The 19605-nt window shown below is 41.9% G+C and overlaps 1 protein-coding gene across 1 annotated transcript in view; it reads left to right on the top strand.

The window, feature by feature from the left end:
* Nucleotides 1–5508, top strand: part of MSH2 (mutS homolog 2) — a 35908-nt gene extending 30400 nt beyond the window's left edge. The window contains exons 14-17 of the mRNA XM_032183729.1: nucleotides 312–516; nucleotides 827–1074; nucleotides 2627–2799; nucleotides 4564–5508. Of these exons, the coding sequence (XP_032039620.1) occupies nucleotides 312–516; nucleotides 827–1074; nucleotides 2627–2799; nucleotides 4564–4734 (797 nt within the window). The 3' untranslated portion in view covers nucleotides 4735–5508. The remainder of the gene's footprint in view (nucleotides 1–311; nucleotides 517–826; nucleotides 1075–2626; nucleotides 2800–4563) is intronic.
* Nucleotides 5509–19605: the final 14097 nt, after the last annotated feature.

Genomic DNA, 19605 nt, shown 5'->3' with positions numbered 1-19605 from the left:
ATGACTTTAAAATGAAAGCTTATTAGGATTAGGTATGAACATGTCTTTTATATGACTTCTGAGACAAAAAACAGCAATAAAAAAACAAACCCGCACCACAACAAAGAAAAGCATTCAGTAAGATATGCCGCCTCTACTATTGCTGGTAGAGCTACTTGTTGCACCTGTTAGACAAGTCTGGTTCTCTCTCTCCTGGCAAAAGAGTAAGAAGCTTCCGTGGTTTTTGTTCTAAGAGCCTGTTCTCCTTTAAAAAGAATGTTGAACGGTGAAAGATGACGTTTTTGAATTCCTCTGCAAAATTTCTTCCTTAGGCCCTAACATGGGAGGAAAATCAACATACATCCGACAGACTGGGGTGATTGTTCTTATGGCCCAAATTGGGTGCTTTGTACCCTGTGACTCTGCAGAAATAACCATTGTGGATTGTATCCTGGCTCGGGTAGGAGCTGGAGACAGTCAGCTGAAAGGCGTGTCTACTTTCATGGCTGAAATGTTGGAAACTGCTTCAATCCTTAGGTAAGTCCTGTGTTTATTTGTTTTTGTAGGTTAGGGTTGATTGGAAAGGATGTGCTCTAAGAACGATGCATCTCAAGATTTTCTGTTATGTAGGTTCTCAGCCGATTATATCAATTCCTTTATAGGAGGACTGTAAGTTCTTGAAGTAGCCTGCTGTTTATTTCAGTGGTCATACAGAGGTGCTACCGGGATGCAAAGTCTAAAAGGGCCAAAGAAAGCCTAATATGGAACATAACTTCTGGTACTCCAATATCCAGAATAACCATATTGAGATTGTGCTTTTCTCAAACTTAATGCTCTTCTTTTTTAGGACAGCATCTGAAAACTCCTTAATAATCATTGATGAACTGGGAAGAGGAACTTCTACCTACGATGGCTTTGGCTTAGCATGGGCTATTTCAGAATACATTGCTAGCAAAATCTGTGCTTTCTGTATGTTTGCTACACATTTTCATGAACTGACAGCACTTGCTGATCAAGTGCCAACAGTAAATAACCTACACGTTACTGCTCTAACCAGTGATGACACACTGACAATGCTTTACCGTGTCAAGGCAGGTAAGACTGTATAAATGGTGAAAAGGTAAACTTAGCAAATATTGTGATAGGAAAAAAAATAATAATATGCCCCAAGTAGGTGAGTGAATTATCTCTTGGATCCCCTCCTCCTTTTTTAAATATGTATCAATTCATCTATTCTGGTCTTTGGTGAAATCTCTAGAAGCCACGTTTCATAGTTTTCTTCAACCTGTTTTCCCAATTTTAGTCATACACATCTTTTCTTTGTATGTGTAGTGTTTTCTCATGTGACCAATTTTCTTGGAAGAGCTATTGAGCACAGAGGCACAATAGTTTGTATCTTTTTAAACCTCAGTCAGATTAGGTGCAACATTACAAAATCTTCATCTTAAAATAGCTAGTCTTAAACTGGATGCATTTCATATAAGGTTTTGCTTTTAGTGTTGTGCTCTTTCCCTTTTGGAGGAATTGTGTTGTTAAAGCAAGAAGGTGAGTGTATGCTCCTCACGTCCAGTTTTGTTCTGAAACAAATAACAGGTTTCATGTCATTTGCAATGTATAACTAAATGTAAAAGACAAGACATGAAACTTTTTCCAGGCCTCTGTTCAGGACTTTCTCAACAGAAATCTGAGTTAACTTTGTCTGTAGAGGTGTATGTTCTTAATATAAAATCAGGAAAACTAATTTATGCTTAAAAATCTTAATTTCTTTTAAGAAACCCGAGTGATTACAATGTTGATGAAACAGAAAAAATCTAAATACCAGATTTTGCTTTGCCTATTCTTCAGTTACCCGGTATTTAGTAGATGCTTAGTGAAGTGTCATTTTGAATGTATAAATCATTTATTATAACTCCTTGCTGAAGACCAGAATTAAAAGGGTATAGTAATATTTGGGGTGGCCAATTGGAATGATGGCAATGTAAACAATTGGAGTTGATGGATTGTAACAAAAGGCTTTTGATACCGAAGTGCAAATGATTTTATGTAACTGTGTATAATTGACGTATTCTGAGCAAGTGTGAGAACTTTCATTCTCAACCAAATGTTATAAACAGTATATTAATTGAAGTCAGTGTAAACATGAAGCTGAAAGGTTTTGATATAATTAAACTCCTCCTGGAGACTAGGAAGCTATGTGGGACTGACAGAAAAGAGGAGGAGGAGGATTGAGAGTGTACCACACCATTTTTTTTAATATGTAAGCATAAATGCAGTTTTTGTATATTTATACAAATGATGCAGATGGTTATTTTCTACAGATTCTGCTGAAGTACTCTCATGAAAAAAATCATTCTGTTTCATTCAAGTACAAGAGGAAAACTTGTCTGAATTTTTTTCTTTCTTCCTGAAGCACTTCTACCTCTGCAATTACTGCTGTAATACAGCTTAATTTAATAAGAGCATATTCTTTAATCTGTGTTATCATATATAGTCTAAAAGCTAAATCAAAATATACTGTGAAAACCAAACTATATCACACACTTTTTCAGAATAGAGAATTATTATAAGTTTGTTCACATAACTCTCTGTGTGCATGGCCTTGTCACCTCTTGAGATTTCTTTACAGGTTGTTTTTCTCTCAACCCAGGTGTTTGTGACCAGAGTTTTGGAATACATGTAGCAGAGTTGGCGGCTTTCCCAAAACATGTGATAGAAAGTGCAAGAGAGAAAGCACTGCAACTGGAGGAGTTTCAAAACATTGGCAAGTCCAAGGAATCTGAAGGAGAACCACCGTCCAAGAAATTCTACAGAGAAAGAGAGGTTTGCCAAAATAAATGCTTTTTTTTCCCCCATTTGTTTAGCTGGAGTAGCTCAAGCAAAAATAGTTTTAGGATTCAGCTTTCCCCAGAAGCATAATCATAATTAAATGTGCTTCTGTTTTCCTGTAATAAAATGTTTTAGCTATGAAGTTTGTTATGAGTTGAAGTGATGTTCAATGGTAGTGAGTTTTGGTTTTAATTCATTTCACATTAAGCTAGGGCAAGAATTTTATCTAAAGACTTGCTCATAAGAATTAAATATATCTATTTCTTTTCCTGAAAGAATAGTGATCAGCAGTTGGTGTGATTGGCATAGAACTGAAGGTGTTCACAGGACCATGTCTCTAGCTGTTCTGTGGGATTTTCTTTTGTGTTCATTGATTTTGTTGGCTACTTGGTTTATATACAACATTTCTTGAGACTTAAGTTGTAGCTTTTCTATTACTTGTTGTTTAGATTATTTTTGGCTCTGCAGGTGGGTTGTACCTGGTTTTGCTCTCCTCCCTTTTTTTCTGAGGGCTTGTTAGCACTAATTTCTTTGAGCTCAACGTGATTCTGTTCAGATCTGTTCTTAAAGTGTTAATCATATCCAAAGGGCTTTCTACATTTTAAAAAGCCTTTGTTCCAGAAAGAGGCTGCTACTTTATTTTCAGTTCCAGAGGCCCACTGCATGTTTCCTTGTCTCAGTAAGAATGTTACAGATAGAAGTGTTATAGAGGAATGATCTCTGTTTTGTCTTACCTGTCGGTATGCGGAGGTTCCCCCCTCCAGCTACATCAGCTGCTCTATTACCTTTCCTCTGCCAACTTTCTAGATACCACGGTGAAGTATTTTTCAAATCAGTTGGATCTGGCTGTGTGATGTTAATTTGTTGTAAATTAAATTGACAAGGCAAACACTTATGACAAATACAGTGTCATGTTTTATTCTTTGATAATTCAGTAATACATAATATATTGAAAACTCTCTAGGCAATAGAATGGCATAGCATTAGATTTCTTGTCCAGGCAATTTGTCTACCTTCATTAACATATTTAGAAACACAATTGTACTATTATATTTCCAAGTGCTTTGGAGAATTCCTCACTGAATGGACACTGCATTACTCCTAAATATTGAAATGAAAGTATGAATGCTTTGTGGCAGAGTAGCTAATGTAGAAAATGCAGAGGACTAGGCAGAAATCTGTGTTCTGGGCAAATTGTTTCTGATACAGGAATCCTGAACACAATTCATTAAAATGTTTGTTCTTGTTATTCATTTCAAATTGTTTAGAATTTCCACTTCGCCTGTTTGTGTAAAAGCATATGCATAAAACTTAATTATCATCTGTTCTCAGTGCTGAGAGCCACTCTCCAGTTGCTTGGTAACAATTTGTTCTTTGCTTTTGCATATGGAAACATTGATTTGGATTTACAGTTCTCCCAAAAAGTAACTAGTTTGGATAATACAGCCTCTCTAGCTTGCAAACCTCTCCTACTGTGGTTGTGTACTGGAATTAAATGTGGAATACCTGTAGGAGCTCTCAATGGCAACCATTGTTTCTGCTGATCAGCTTGTGTTTGGGACAGGACTCCTGATATCAGTATAACTACGTATTGTTCTGGTGTCAGGACCACAAAGCAAGTCCAAAAATTTTTTCCTGCAAAAAGTTTCTGGTGCTGAATAATACTTTGTATTTATGGTATAATTTGGAAAAGAGCTTCCGGAAATAATCTAAATATTCTGTTTTCTTTTCCTCTGTCTTCCCCTCACTCCATTTTAGGAAGGTGAAAAGATCATTCAGGATTTTCTTAGTCAAGTGAAAGCATTGCCCCTGACAGATATGTCAGAAGAAGACATCAAAATCAAGCTGAAGCAGCTGAGAACTGATGTGTTGGCAAAGAACAACAGTTTTGTGAATGAAATAATTTCCCGAACAAAAGTTACATCATGAAAAATGTGAGAATAGGATGCAGCTCTTGAAGTGCTTGAAGATTTTTTTCCTTACATTTCAAGAACTCTTACTTTCTTGTCGTGTAGTTTTTGAACTTTGATATTTCATACTGATTTGTGTAGGCTTTTTCTCTTGGATTGTATTTTTTTGTAAAAAAAAATAAATAAATTGGCACCTATTGTGCTAGATTCCTGCTTTAGTTGTGATCATTTGTGTTCTTGTAGAAGTTTTCAATAAAAGGCCTTTTTCATAGTGAGAGAATTATTGACTGTACAAACAAAACAGGTAAGGCTTTACCAGACGAATAGAAAATACAGAAAGCATAACACTTCAGATAACATACAACTACCACAGCCTTGAAAAGCAATGGCCCATACACAAAATCTTTTTTTTTTTTTTATGGTGCGATTTACGTTAATTCAGTGAAGTTTTAGTAATGCTCTTTTAGTGTTCCATTATAAAAAGCATCCTAAGTGATATGTCTTAAATTTTTTGTGGGTGTACCTGTGTGGAGCTTTGGAAGAGAATTCTTTTTGTTTTAATGTGTGGGCAGGTAATACTTGAGTCAAATATACTACAGGCTTATTCTTCATGGTCGAGTGGTGGTAACTTGCATTTTTTGGATAATTTTGTAACGTAAGCAAAGGCTGAGGTGAAGTTATAGTTTAACTGGAACTTCTGAGTTGGTCTTAGTTTGTCAAGTCTGTTTATGAAGAAAGTATGCATTGATTCATTTATGTATTTATTTTAATCTACTACTCACACTGGATATTTAGCATTTTAAATTGTAGCTCTAGAATGCTTTACCTATATTTAAAACTACCCATATTGACAGATTAATGGGAAAAGGTGTTCATTGCATTGAGATAGGAATAAAGTTATGCCAAAGATGTCATGAAAATTCTTGTTTGTTTGTTTGTTTTCTGTAGCAGAGATTACATCAGTGGTTTGTATGCTGCGGGCAATAATGTTGCTGTTAAAGCTGTGTTATAACTGCACAAAGGATTAGTCTGTTGCAGTAGTCTGCATTTCAGCAGTCTAACAATTGACATAAATGAGTGGTGGTGGTCAGCTTGCTGTTGAATAGCATTTGTGGTTAGACAAGAACTTGGAAAAGAGATGCACTTCTCAACAGAATAAAGGATGGTTTGTGAGCGGTTCACATTCTGCATAACACCTTTTTGGTCTTTAAATCAGAAAGCATTCTCTCAAAAGCAAAAATAAAGTATTTACAGAAAGCACAGCTGATAAGTGTATTCAGTAGCTGTGTCTGGAAAGTGTGAATGGAAAAATCTGTTAAGTGATGACAAATGGTTTGCAAACTGGGTTACAGGTAGTGTGATTTCATGTGAGCATGAGGATGGCTATTTCTGATAGTTCTAATTTTGCTTTTATTTCAGATATGGACCTACCTATGTAGCTGTTTTTTTTTTACGTGCAATTGGTTCAAGCACAAGCAATCCCAAAACAGAGTAATACATATAATATACTGTGAGAGTCAATTTAGAGCATGAAGTACTGCAATGATGCTTTGTTTACATTAGATCGAAGTGCTTGAACTGTTGCTAGAAATGGGCAGTCAGGACAGTAAGTGATCACTGTGAGGAACTGGTTGGATGGCTGGTACTTACGATGTCTTCCAAGGTATACTGAGGTGTCCTTGGTCTGATGAGAGATGTCAGTTCCTGTCCCTGATGAGGGAAACAGGCATAGTAGGCAGTGGTTTTGTCTTCCAGGAACTTCTTGTTTTCCCTTTGACCCTGTTAAGTGTCTACAATGCCCTTGGCTAAGGTGTTCATCACAGAGAAACGTGCAGGAAAGACTGCTTCTTGCTTGGAACCTGATTTCTAGTTTTATTCAATGCCTACTGGATTTATTCTTTTTAAGTGTCCGTTTTTTTCCATACTGATTGTGATGCATCAGCACCTCATGTCTGCAGTATGCTCAGGAAATGATGCCCTTGTTTTTGTATGGGAGTTGGAGGCTGATAGAGCTGCTTATGTGGCCCCAGATTCTCCCCTCCCCAGGGGTGAAAGCGGTGCTCCTGTGTTACAGGGGAGGGATGGGGTACCCTGACAGGACCAGCTTCAGGTGACACCTTCACCTCTGTGCCACAAAAAGAGACTTCTGCATCTGAGCAAAGAGAATTCAGGTAGTTTGCTCCCACCTTGTGTTCTTCAACACTGACAAGGAAGAAAGCTGCAAGTTACTGGGATTTTAAAACTCATCCTTTCAACCAATCTTGCTGCTACATGGTGCTTCCCCATCCCCCATTCCTGAATGTACTGAGGCTGCCAGATATAAGCAAAAGATGATCAGGAGCAGTAGTCTCCATATGTCGCTGTGGCTTGCAAACTGGGTTGCAGGTAGTGTGATTTCATGCGAACGGAAGATGGCTATTTTTGCTAATTCCAATTTAACTTTTCTTCCAGAAACACCTATGAGGAGCAATTCCAGAACTAACTACTCTTGTTATTACAGAGCTGTGCCAAGAATGCAGAGACATAGAAACTTCATAACAAAATAATACAGCTTTTGAGAAGCAGTGAGGCTGCTTCACTGTCAGCCTGGAATAAAGATGCAAGTTTTTCTTTGCTTGCTCCCTTGAGAAAGCTTGGCAGTGAATTTTTATTACAGGTGCGGTCTCTATTCAGTTACTGTTCATCTCGAAGGCTCTTTATGAAGGAAATTGCATTAGGTGGGATGAAAGAAAAGAGCACACGTGATCAAACACTGAAGGAATTTATTTCTTTTGATTGCTTTCCCACCCACCTTTCAGTGATCAGGAGATGGAGCAGCCTACTTGTTTGCAGGAATACGTGGTAGCCAGGATGAGGAAAAAAGGCTGGGCTCACCTCTTGGCTGGTGGTCAGCCTGCTCCAGTTATGCCTGGAGGACTTGGGGACCAAGCTAACAAATCTAGAGGTAGCAGCCTAGCAGTACTGGGACTCAGCTCTGCCGTACATCAATTCCTACTTACAGCTGTGCAAGCTTATTGCAAATAACGTAGTTGATAAATGTCTCTGTATCTCTTTCCTCTATTGGAACCAAGGTAATTTTGGAAGCAGAAATTGCAAGAAAACACCAAGATGAGTCCTTTCCCACTGACAGATGCACTAAAACAGTGTAGTGAGAGACCTTCAGATACCTGCAGTTCAGCCTCTGCTTTCATCTGCTCACAGGGAACAGGTCTTCTCCTGGCCTAGGCTTTGTGAGCCTAAGTTTGTGCTTACTAGCTCCGGCATGAATTTAGTTTACACAGCTGTTCTGGGTTGATAAATGTAAGCAACTGGACATGCTGGGGGCCTAATTCCTTCAGATTTAGTGAAGCCTGTGTGGGAGCTCGTTCTACTGGAGGAGATGCTGCCTTTGCAGCTCAGCTGAGGTCTAGGATTGTGTGCAGATATTTTCTGATTTGATACATGATGAGGATGACAGTTCGAACTGGTTTTCATGGCATGTAATGAGTTTTCAAATATACAAAACGTACAACTATGGTACATAAGCTGGGAGATTTCTATGGCTACAGAACCTTATGAAAAGTAGCCTTGCTATTCTTCAGTGTGGCAGGTTTGTTTGAATAAAACCAACAAGAGGGAGCAGATGCTGCTTTGCATCTGAAGCAGTGTCAGGTCATGTATCGAAGGACTGCATCTAGCTGGCCTGGGAATAAGGAAAAAAAGTGGTCATAATAACCTGAGACCAGAAAAGACAATGGGAGAGGTATTTTCATTTCCACATGAGATACCTGTGACCCTTGCAGGTAGAACTTGTCTCTCTTTGCTGTCTATTTGCCAAAAAGCCTTGTTTGTATCTGCTTTTTTTTTTACTATCATGGCAAAAGATGCCGTGGCACCTGGGTTGAGCTGGTGGATGTATGTGGCCATTTCCATAAGGATGTAATCATGCTGTCTGTGTAAGGATGGCTGGAAACCTGAAAACAAGTGGAGAGAAAATCTGAGGGTAAATATCCTGTGCTTAGGCGAACATTTCCCCTGCATTGCTCCTGTTTTCACCATGGGCATTAATAGTTCTTTCAAGCTCACACTCTTCTTGCTTGTTGTGGGTCATATCTTGTATCTTAATTTTTCTGTGGCATTTATCAATCTCTTCAGGGATGCTGTGATGCAATGTAACAATTAACTTACATATTAATAGCAATAAATAACATTTAAAAACTGCATGCCTACTTTGTGCCTGTGTGCTATGTAAACATAGGCACGCAGGGGTGGGGGAGAGAATGGGAATGAAAAAAAGTAAAAACTCGTGGGTTGAGATTAAAGGGAGTTTAATAAGATAGAAATGGAAGGGAAAATAATAACTATATAAAAACAAGTGATGCACAATGCACTTGCTTACCACCTACTGACTGATGCCCAGCCTGTCCCCAGGCAGTGGTTCCCCTCCCTCCCCCAGCCAATCCTCCCAGTTTTTGTTGTCCCACATTGTGTCATATGGTACAGAATGTCCTTTGGGCCAGTTTGGGTCAGTTGTCCTGGTTCTGTCCCCTTCCAGCTTCTTGTAGACCCCCAGGTGCACACACAGGGTGTGTGGGAGCATCTCAGCTCTACCAGGGGGAAAGACAGTCTGCTACTGCGCCAGCTGTTAAACGGATCTGTTGGGGAGCGTGAGAGGGTTTGGGAGGTGGTTGCAGTAGGTGTCCTGTTACTCACTCCATCCTTCTGACAAGAAAATGAAGCCCCTGGTTTCACCTCCTTCCCACCCTTCATGCATACTCTTCTTGCCCTTTCTCAGAGCGTAGCTCCAGATGTGCTGGCTCCATGGTGTTGCCTCTTTTGGTCTCTACCACTGGTTCTCCATACTCCATGAGACCTCTTGAAAATGCTATGAGCTGGGCCTGTGGCCACTGACACAGTGTTCTTATTACCTTTGATTTAAACAAAGCCACCAAGGCTGAATATACCTCTTTGAGGCTTCCACAGAAGATGACTGTCACTTATTAAGCAGACACTGATTAAGCAGTCCCCCCCCACCATGCTCCCAGTCCCAAAAGTGCTGGGCAGACAGGACCTTGCAGCTCCTGCATAGCCCCAGGCTCTCTCTGACCTGCCATCACTCAGCAAAGCAGAGCTAAATTGGCTGTAACAGATTTGAGTCTTATCCTAGGCTTCTAAGTTACAGTTTTACTTGTAGTAGCATTTTAATAGCTTTTTTTTTTTTTTTTTTTTCTTTCTCTCTCTCACAAGAATTAAATTGATTTGTGAAAAGGAAATCTTGCAGAACCGCTGCTTTCTGCACTGCAGGGACTGGATTTTATGCACAGTGTGTTATGGTGCACCATTGCCTATGAAAAAATGGCAGTGCTATTATCTTTGAGAGACACAGGATTATCTCTCAGTAATCTCTCTTGTAAGAGAAGTGCTTATCTGGTGTGAATTGGAGGATCTTCATGAAGTAATTTTTTTTTTTTTTTTTTTTCACTGAGATTAGAGTGGCTGATGATTTGGCCCATGGCTCTACATTATTCTATTCTTGGTAGTTCTCCATGGTTTAATCTCTCTCTCTCTTAAATTTATTGTCTGTAGGTAAAAGTGTTATTTTCTCTCAGGAAAACCTTGGAAGCTTGTGAATATCTCACCCGTTAGCATTGTAAAGTTTAGTTTTACTGATTTCTAAGGGATTCCAGCAATGCAGTGAAAACTGAATAGTCAGTGACCAGAAGCTTATTTATTCTGCCTACATGAGAAAGAGTAAAGCCATACAGGACCTTAATCCCCCTCCCATACATACTGTGGGATGAACTTCTTATCACCTTTCTTTTCCTTCTTCCCCTGTCAAAAGAAATCAGGTGAGGTGCCAAGCTGCTTAAAGATGTTTTATGTGCACAAAAGTTTTTGGGGAATACAGTAACCAGTACACTAATCTGACATTTGCAGATGATGGCTAAAAATGTGCTCTTTGGAAGGATTTCTTCTTCTAGGAGAGGAAGGTGTTTGTGGGAGGGGTGCTTGGTATGAAGCCCAGAGCTGCTGATCCACTGGCATCTGGGCCAGCCTCCCCTCAGGGAGGGCTTTGGCCATAAATAAATACATCCAGAATTTACCCATTAAGCCAGAGGAAACCAGGACTAGCTGGTGCAACTGTTATTTCAGGGAAAAACAGTTTCTGCTTTTGTTCTTTAAATAAATTTATATTCTTGCAGCACTCTGCCCACAGCCTTTGTACAGCATTTGAACCAGCATGTGGTACTGTCCTTGTACGCAGCTCTGCACGGAGCTCATCTTCAGCCCGCTGGAGATTTGGACGTGCCTGTGGGTTTGGATCTGTCTGTGGGACTGCACATATGGGAGAACACAACATGTCCACACCAGGGCTACTCTGAAGCTTCAGCCTATACTGCATGTACAAGCAAAACATGTTGCTCTCAGGGAATGTGAGGTAGTCAGTTAATTTCACTTAAAGTCACTTAATTTCAGCCTTCACACTCAGCATTGCATGACATTGAACTGCTGTGAGCACACAGAAATCACTCACAGCACCAGCTGCAGTAATGAAGGCTTTGTGGGAACTGCTATTTCCTCTTGCCTTGCTCTTGCTCAATCCATTAGACAAGAACTTGGTTAATTAAGAAAAAGAAAAAAGTAATTAAATAAAAAGCATGAATAACTACAGAGCCCTTTAACTTCTTAAACAAATTCCTCGTTGTAATTTAGTGTAAATGTGGCAATACAACTAAAGAGGACAGAGAGCAGTAGAAAGCCCCAGGTATGGCACTCCTAATATCTCCGAAGAGATGAGGAGAACCTGCAACCATCTGTCTTAATTAAGTTGTGTATTGATCTCCTATTCAGCTATAATGAATTCTACCGCCTCCACACCATAAGCCAGCAGCAAATACCACAGCAGGTGCTCCAACAAGTGGGTGATCCATTGACCATCTCTTGTAGCTTTTCCCAGAGTCAGAGCACGCAACATTTTGTAGCAGTCATACAACTGAACGCCTGGTTATGTGGAAATGAATGACTGTCCGTGTCCCGGGGCTGTGGTGCTCCTTTGAGATGTGTTGTGCAAGTAGGACAGGCTAGCTCTAGGCCCTGCACAACACACAGAAACCTACTGCTTTCATATTTGCTTCCCCAGGCCTGCAGGAGCTGGTTCTTCCACACCCATGGCCTGTTGTAGTCCTAAGCTGATGAAACAAGGAAACTTTGTAGAAAACAGGGGGACTGGCAGCCCTGAGCTAGCAGAAGCACGGGAGATCATTGTTGGAGGAGAGCACACCAGAGACTGAGCATGCACTTGTGATTTTATCAGGGTCTGGCCTATGCCCTCCAAAAGCCCAGGGCCAGCAAGTGGCAAATGGCGCATTGCTCTGAGGAATCCACCGAACGTCTGGGGGTCAAGGGGAACGTCACCAGCCTGGTGAGTACAATTTATATCTTCCTGTGGGTTTTTGGAGTGTGAATTGTCAGCCTCACATGTAGGCACTGTGGTTTGGCAAGAACAGGGTATGGCCCCATGAGCTACCTGACCTGATCGGTGGGTTAAAGTCAAAGCTGAGCACGAGCAGCTGCTGCAGGGAACATGGGAAGCAGTCAGTCCAGGATCCTCCCTTCCTCCCCTCTTGGATGCATCCTTAAAAATTGGTCTAAATTTGGTGGTGATTATAGGACAAAGGGTAAAATTAGGCAACATTGTAAGCAGGAGTGGCCTCAATACAAACTGGATGGTGGGGAACAATGGCCAGAAAATGGATCCTTCAATTATAATACTATATTGCAGTGAATGTTATTTTGCCTGCGGGAAGGAAAATGTTATGAGTTGATGTATGTTAGTGCTTTTATAGCATCGTATTGGGACCTGAGAAGCCAGACTGAGTGTGGGTCGTGGAAAGACCATACTATGCTATGCACTGAAATGAATTTCCAATTGTGCATGAATGAAGAGGGGTGGCGGCCAGGGTGATGACCACAGTGTTGGGAAGCTGGAAAAGACCCGTGGTCTACTTTTCCAAACTGCTAGATGAGACGAGTAAGGGACTATCATCTTCCCAGAGGGCAGTAGCAGCGACTGTACTCCTAGTCCGGGGGGCTAGAAAACTGGCTCTGGGACTACCTTTGGTGGTATTTGTGACCCCTTGGGACACTGTAGAAGCAAAGCCACTACCCCATAACACCTCAGCACAAACAGCTGAATTAATTGCCTTGACTAGCGCCTTAGGATTAGCAGAAGGGAAGGCCCTCAATGTTTATAAACATGCCTTTGGAGTGTTACATGCCCATGGAGCCACCTGGTGGGAACAAGGGCTATTGACAACAGCTGGAGGACCAATTGAGCACAGCCCAGAAATGTTGCAGTTTAACTACAAAGCGCTGAGGCACTGCAAAGGTCCAAAGGTGTAGCAGTAATGCGTTGTTAGGCCCACCAAAAAGGTGATCACGGCACAAAAATAGGGAGCAGAAAAGCTGGCTTAGCAGCTAAGGAAGCAGCTAGAACACCACCAGGAGACCTACAAGGTATGTTAGTGCAAAGACTCAATCCAAGGTGGGGGGAAGGTTGGGTAAGACAATATTTGTTGTCGTTGTGGATTCCAACTCTGTGTGCTTGTTGGCCTGGTGCACTGGGCATGAACCTCCAAATAACACTGTGATGAACTGTGTTGCTTTTGGGGGGGTGGTGGATATGATTATTTTTTTTCTGCCCACGCTGTGCTCTACGCCCAGGAGACCCTATTGCAGCAGAGCTGGCCAGCCAGAGGCTTTGCCAATGCTGGCCATGTTTTTTGCTGACCAGTGTCACTGTTCTCCAGCTTGGCTTCCTCTTCTGGCTCTGGTCTGCCAGCTAACAGCAGATCCCATTTTCCAATTGCTTGGGCACTGATTAGGTCCCAGAGTGATGAGCTCTCTAAAAATAGAAATAGTGCAAAAAGTAGATATTGTCCTTGGCAAAGGAGACCTCAGCTCTAGCACAGCTGTGAATCCAGCTGGCTTCCAGACAGCCAGCAGCAAATATCTGGGTTTTGCGCTGTTGAGTTGGTATAAATAGGAATCAAAGGGGAGAGGAAGGGAAAAAGGGGGGGTGGGGGTAATACAAATAAAAATGTATTACGTTCATTTTTCTAAATACAGCTTTTTGAAAATATTTTTCCCTCCATTCTGCACCCTCCTATCAGGCTTCATTAAAAATGTACCTGTGAGCAGGCAGGTGGTGATGGGTATTTATTGATGGTCTGTATGGCAGGCTGAGAGAGTGGTGGTGGGGGTAAACCCAGCACTGCTCAAAGCAGCTTCAAAGGCTTGTCAGAAATCAGCCTCAGAGACACAACAAGTGTCTCCTTCAGTATATCCCCAAAGCTAGCAGTTCTTATTTTAAAATGGCCTGAGGGGACAGAAGTAGTTTCTGGAGAAGATATTTATTCAGATGTTGCTCTTTACCTGCCTCATATTAGAGAAGTGGAAGATTCTGAATGGACATCGTTGTTGATTTTGTGGTGTTTGTGGATGGCTTTGGAAGGAGACCAGCCTTTGGCTTCCCCCTGAAGCTATTCTCTCTGCAGGTGGAGTGCCCATCCACCTGTGGGGTGGGTTTTAATGACAGAATTTGCTGAACAGCAGGGGCAGGTCCCCACATGGGCACCCACCCTGTCATGTAGCCCTGTGGGCTGTGCTGCCTAACTGCAGCAGAAGAGAGCTTGGAGGCTTGAATTGTCTGGCAGCTAGAGCTTGTTCTGGGAAGCCACACTTCCAGGGCAGGAGATGTGATATATTGATCATCAATGGGGTGCTAGAAAGATACTGAAGGGTATAGGGCTGAGGCTAATAATGCCCAGCTGTAATTTCTGGGGTTTGGAAAAAATTTAGAGCAGAGATGACTGACAGTGCTGAATACTGCTGTGGACTCATCTCCTGGCAACATGCGGCACTGCTAGTGCTGCCTGGGACTCCAGCACTGGGAATCCTTCGCCCAGCCCACAGCATCCTTGGTTTACCAGCAGTAGGTACCAGCAGTGACCCTCCTGCCCTCACTGCCACAAGCTGTGTTTCTGCTCCTGAGGCAGACACTGTTAGACACCGGGAAGTCAGCCAGCTCGGTGGAAAGCAAAGTGTGGCTGAAAGCCAGACTGATGTCTCCATGACCAGTGCTGAGCCAAGGGGCTGACAGGCAGAGAGCTGCTGGGAGCAGCAGCATCACTCTGAACAAGAGGATCTGGCATGGCACCATTTCTCCTTGCCTTTTTTTTTGGGGGGGGGGCAAAGACAATTTCTTTAAAATCCTTTAATCAAACTATGTTTTTAGAAAATGTCTCCCAAGTCTCCTCCATTGGAGTTGCTATGGATTTATTCAGCTTGGCTTAAAGGGCAGCCAGGAACCTGTCTTTGGCTGCTAGAGCCCAAAAAGCTCTTTGGCTCACCAGGGAAGTGGGCATGGCATCAAGCCTGCTGGAATTCAAGAAGTGTTTGGACAACACTCTCAGACATATGGTCTGATTTTGGGGTGGTCCTGTGTGAAGTCAGAAGTTGAACTTGATGATCCTTGTGGGTCCCAGTCCAATTTAGAATATTCTATGATTTTGAGCCAAACTGTCTTGGTGAAGAGTGGACTGAGACCAGCCCTGAGGAGAAGGACTTGGAGGTGTTGGTTGATAAGGAGCTCGACATGAGCAAACAATGTGTGCTTGCAGCCCAGAAAACCAACTCTGTTCTGACTGCACGAAGTGTGGCCAGCAGGTCAGAGGTGATTCTTCTCCTCTGCTCTGCTCCCCTCCTGGAGTACTGCATTCAGCTCTGGGGCCCCGAGCACAAGACATGGACATGTCTTAAAACAAGTCCAGAGGAGGGTCATGAGGATGATCAGAGTGCTAAAGCATCTCTCCCATGAAGACAGGCTGAGGGAGTTGGTTGTTTTCTGCCTGGAGAAGAGAAGGCCCCAGGGATACCTTACAGAGGCCTTCCAGTACCTTAAGGGAGCCTACAGGAAAGCTGGAGAGGACTTTTTGTCAGGGGTTGTGGCAATAGGACAAGGGGGAATGGCTTTAAACTAAAAGAGGGTAGGTTGAGATTAGAAATAATGAAGAAATTCTTCACTTTTTTTTTTTTTTTTCCCCCTCTATTTCCTCTAAAGCGCTGGGGATACAGCCTGTAACTGCCATTTTTAATATAAGGTAATTTCTGTTTAAATGATCTCACAGATCTCATGGCTGTGTTAAAATTTCCCATCATCTATTAGATTTACTTAGAAATGTTTAATTTCTTCTCTAATAGCACAGCTGATGCTCATGAGAGGTTGTTTAATTATAACTACATTTTGGGAGATGGAGGAAAAATATAAAGTTTGATAAAAAATCAAGATGTCACTTGCAGTCACTAAGAGCCAAGGGCAAAGATTGAGCCTCGTTATATGGGTATGAACAATCTTTTCCAGTATTGGCTTGATCCTGTATAATTGCTGATGGGTTTTACCTGATTTGCAGTGATTTCAGGAGTGAGTGTGTATTCCTCTGTATAATTCAGAGGAATCAGTTTGATCTCGCATGGGGGAGAACACTGTAAACCCAGGCAGTGTAAGGAGACACAGGTGACTGCAGCTCCTTTCAGAGCTGGGGTTGGAGGAGAAGACTTCAGAACTTGTATGGCCAATGTGGGAGTAAGCTGGGGAGAGCCCAGAAGTGTGGAAAAGGCAAAGTGATCCCCCCATGCTCCTTTCCTGAGAAGTGCTCCTGGGTTTGTTCTCTCTGGCATGTCAAAATTAATCTGTAGCATATTAGGCTAAACATTTTTCCTTTCCTGGACACTTCCATTTAGCCAAAATTCATCATCTGAAAGACACCTACTATCAAATTCCCGCTTATTTCCTACTGAAAGGGCCTTTCTGAGTGTCTCAGAATCACTCCTCCTGTGTTCTCCCAAGGATGGGAAAGTGATTGCCACTGAAAGCAAAGAGACGCCTTTAGATGTCTACTCTTAGCAGAGTAAACACAAGCATGTCATTTACTACTGTTCTTTTCTTTTTGTTATTCCTTTCTCTAGTTTGCTGGCAGCATAAGGTCAATATAATTTCCTCCACCAAGTAAGTTGTAAATGTGGTATTTTGCAAAACTAATTGATACCGAGGTGGCGATTAGCACACGGGTGTCAAACTTTGCACAACATGCATCCACCTGCAGCATCAGCAACTACTGGGGGGAGACAAGGGGACTGGCTCTCCTATTTCTGTAAATGTGCCGAAATAGAAAGTATTCCTTATCATTTGCTATTGCTCTGGGGCTGAAGCACTCAGGAAATCATCCTTCTTGGTGTCAACATACATTGTGTGTTTGTGTGAAACTGATTAAACCCCATGAAAGCAAAGAGGCAAATACAAAATACAAAGCCTGTGGTTGTTTCTATAGCACTAATTTAAAAGACATTCCAGGTGAAGGCTTTTGACTTATGCTCATTTCAATAGCCTAATTTTCTACCAAAATCAGTGGTTACACAACTAGAGTGAGCTAGATTTTAACCTTCATGTAATCTTCCTATATAAAGGTAACAGTCACACAAAATGCATGTTCCGACTTGGGTATAGACATGCAAAGTATGGGACAGTGTGTTTCTCAGTGCATGATCAGATGTCCACCAGTGATAGGAGAAGGACATTCAAACACAGGAAAATGCAACAGCAGTCATCTTAAGCCACCAAGGTTTGCAGCTGGGTGACTGGAACCACTGAAAAATGTAAAATACCATTAAAGCCCCACATTACACTGTACAAGGTCTAATAAATCAGCAGTAACTGTCTCACTATGCAAGCACCAACCTTCATGCTATTTTCTGTAAATATGAATTTCTATCAGATGAGTAGCTTTTTTTCTCCCATATTCTGTGATGGAGGATTTTATGTTTTTAATTGGGAGGAAATTGAATGTTTCTGAGGTTATTAACTTCTCCAACCCTTTACAAATGCCAGGGGAACTGGTACTCACAGCATCAGTGTCTGATGATACCTAGCAGTGGTGAATTCAACACCAAGCAGCCAGCAGCAGCCCTTTCCCTCTTGTCATATTGCTCAGCACAACTTTTGGTGGCTTCCCCTCTCCATTCTTTCCCATTCCCGACAAGGAAATACATATATTTTTTGTGCGTTTTGGCAAGCAGGAGCTGTCAAATCAGTGCCTGCAGGTTGTGTGTCTGGCTGGGATGCAGCAGGAGCAGGTGCCTTGAAGAGCCTGTGCCAAGCACCAGCTCTTGTTGGGGGTTATTTTAATTAGGTATAGAGGTGGGTGAGAGAAGCGTGGGACTGTGAACCAGGAGCTGGGGCTGTGAACCATAAGAGTTTGTACTTTGGTTCCATCCTATCTAGCAAGATTAACAAGCCTCCACATTCAAGGCAGTAATATTTCTCTGCCTGCAGCATGATTGATTTTTTTTAAATGTCTCTCTTTAATCAATACCAAAATTTCCTGGATTTATCTTAATACCTTGGACAGAAGGATCCTATTGATCTGAACGAAAACCGGGGAGATAGAGCAGGAGTTCCTTATAGCTGTTTACAGAGCAAACAGTTTCCATCTGCTTTCTGTGTTCCTGCAAAGCGAAGAATGGGTTTGCTGCCATCTTTACTAGATGGTAGCCATGCGCATTATAAGCATGTCACAACAGTCACCCCCCCGAGCTCTACCGAACCATATGCTGGTGACTGAGCATGCTTCACACATGAAGAAACTTTTCTCTGAGAAAGAAAATCGAATGCAATCAAAAGCAACAACAGCAGCGCTGGCTCCAAAGAGAATAATACTCACACACATCTTCCAGGCAGCATTTTCTCTTTTTTATTTCAAGAGTCTCTGTAAGAGGTTAAAGGCAACAATCCAAGTGCCATCTCCAACCTGCTACCCTACCAGAGGTACAGCAATTTTAACTGGCTGTGCAGCACAGCATTAAAACCACAGAGGCATGTTCAGTGAGCACGGTGAGCAGGTTCTTCGGGGTTCTCACTCGCTGTGCACCCCCAGACAGTGCCTTTGCACCACTCGGTGATGCTGCTGACCGCCAGCCCTCTGCGCTGCCCAGTGCCGTAACCCTGCTTGTGTGAATGAAGGGGTGCGGAGCCAAAAACGTCCACTCAATTTTGTTTGCAAGCTGTATATAACACACAAGTAGATTTGAGTTCAATTAGCTTCGTATATGGCTTTTAGTCCTCTACATTCAAAGATCTTACACTAGAAAAATGGGCTGACATCAAAAATCGGATGGGTTAGTTAAAAGCACTCACAATTATTGGATGTGCTGAAGGGAAAGTTCCTCTCAACCCAGAACAAAATAATTTTTAAAATGTCACTTGCTTAAATAGATTTCAGTTTTGAAGTTTATTTCAGCTTATTGTTTTGCTAGGAAGCACCGTCTCAAAGATTACAAATATCTCTACTTTCTAGTCAATGGTTTACAGGAATTTATATTTCCTTTATTTCAGCTCTTGACTCAGTAAACACAACTGAAATTGTGCTGTAAAATTAATATAGTTTCTTTTGACTCCTAGCATACATCTGAAAGTAACTGTGTAAGGTTAATTAGGCTGGCTGCTACCTGGAATTCAATGAAGTTACTCCAAATTCAGGCAAGTGCACTTGGAGAGCAGAAAACGGAGAGCAGCATTTGCTTCCTAGAACCCCCCAGCTCTTTCATTTATGTAATCTCCTCATCATTCAACTCTTTAGGAATAAGATGAGCGAAGTCAGCAGGTGAAGGAGCATCTTTGTTCATTTCTCACAATGTGAAAAAAAAACAAGACGCAGCAGTACCCACGGGAGGACCGGACTCCTAGGGTAGCCCAGAAGGCTCTGGGTACCACCCTTCCCAACCCTAAAGGGAATTTCCACTCTTTTAAGTTACCAATTCTGTCACTTTTGGAAGTAGAAAGTTATTTGAATCTGAG

This window comes from Aythya fuligula, chromosome 3, assembly GCF_009819795.1.
Source record: "Aythya fuligula isolate bAytFul2 chromosome 3, bAytFul2.pri, whole genome shotgun sequence".
NCBI lineage: Eukaryota > Metazoa > Chordata > Aves > Anseriformes > Anatidae > Aythya > Aythya fuligula.
The sequence above is the reverse complement of the archived record's forward strand: the minus strand, read 5'-3'. Positions and strand labels throughout refer to the sequence as shown.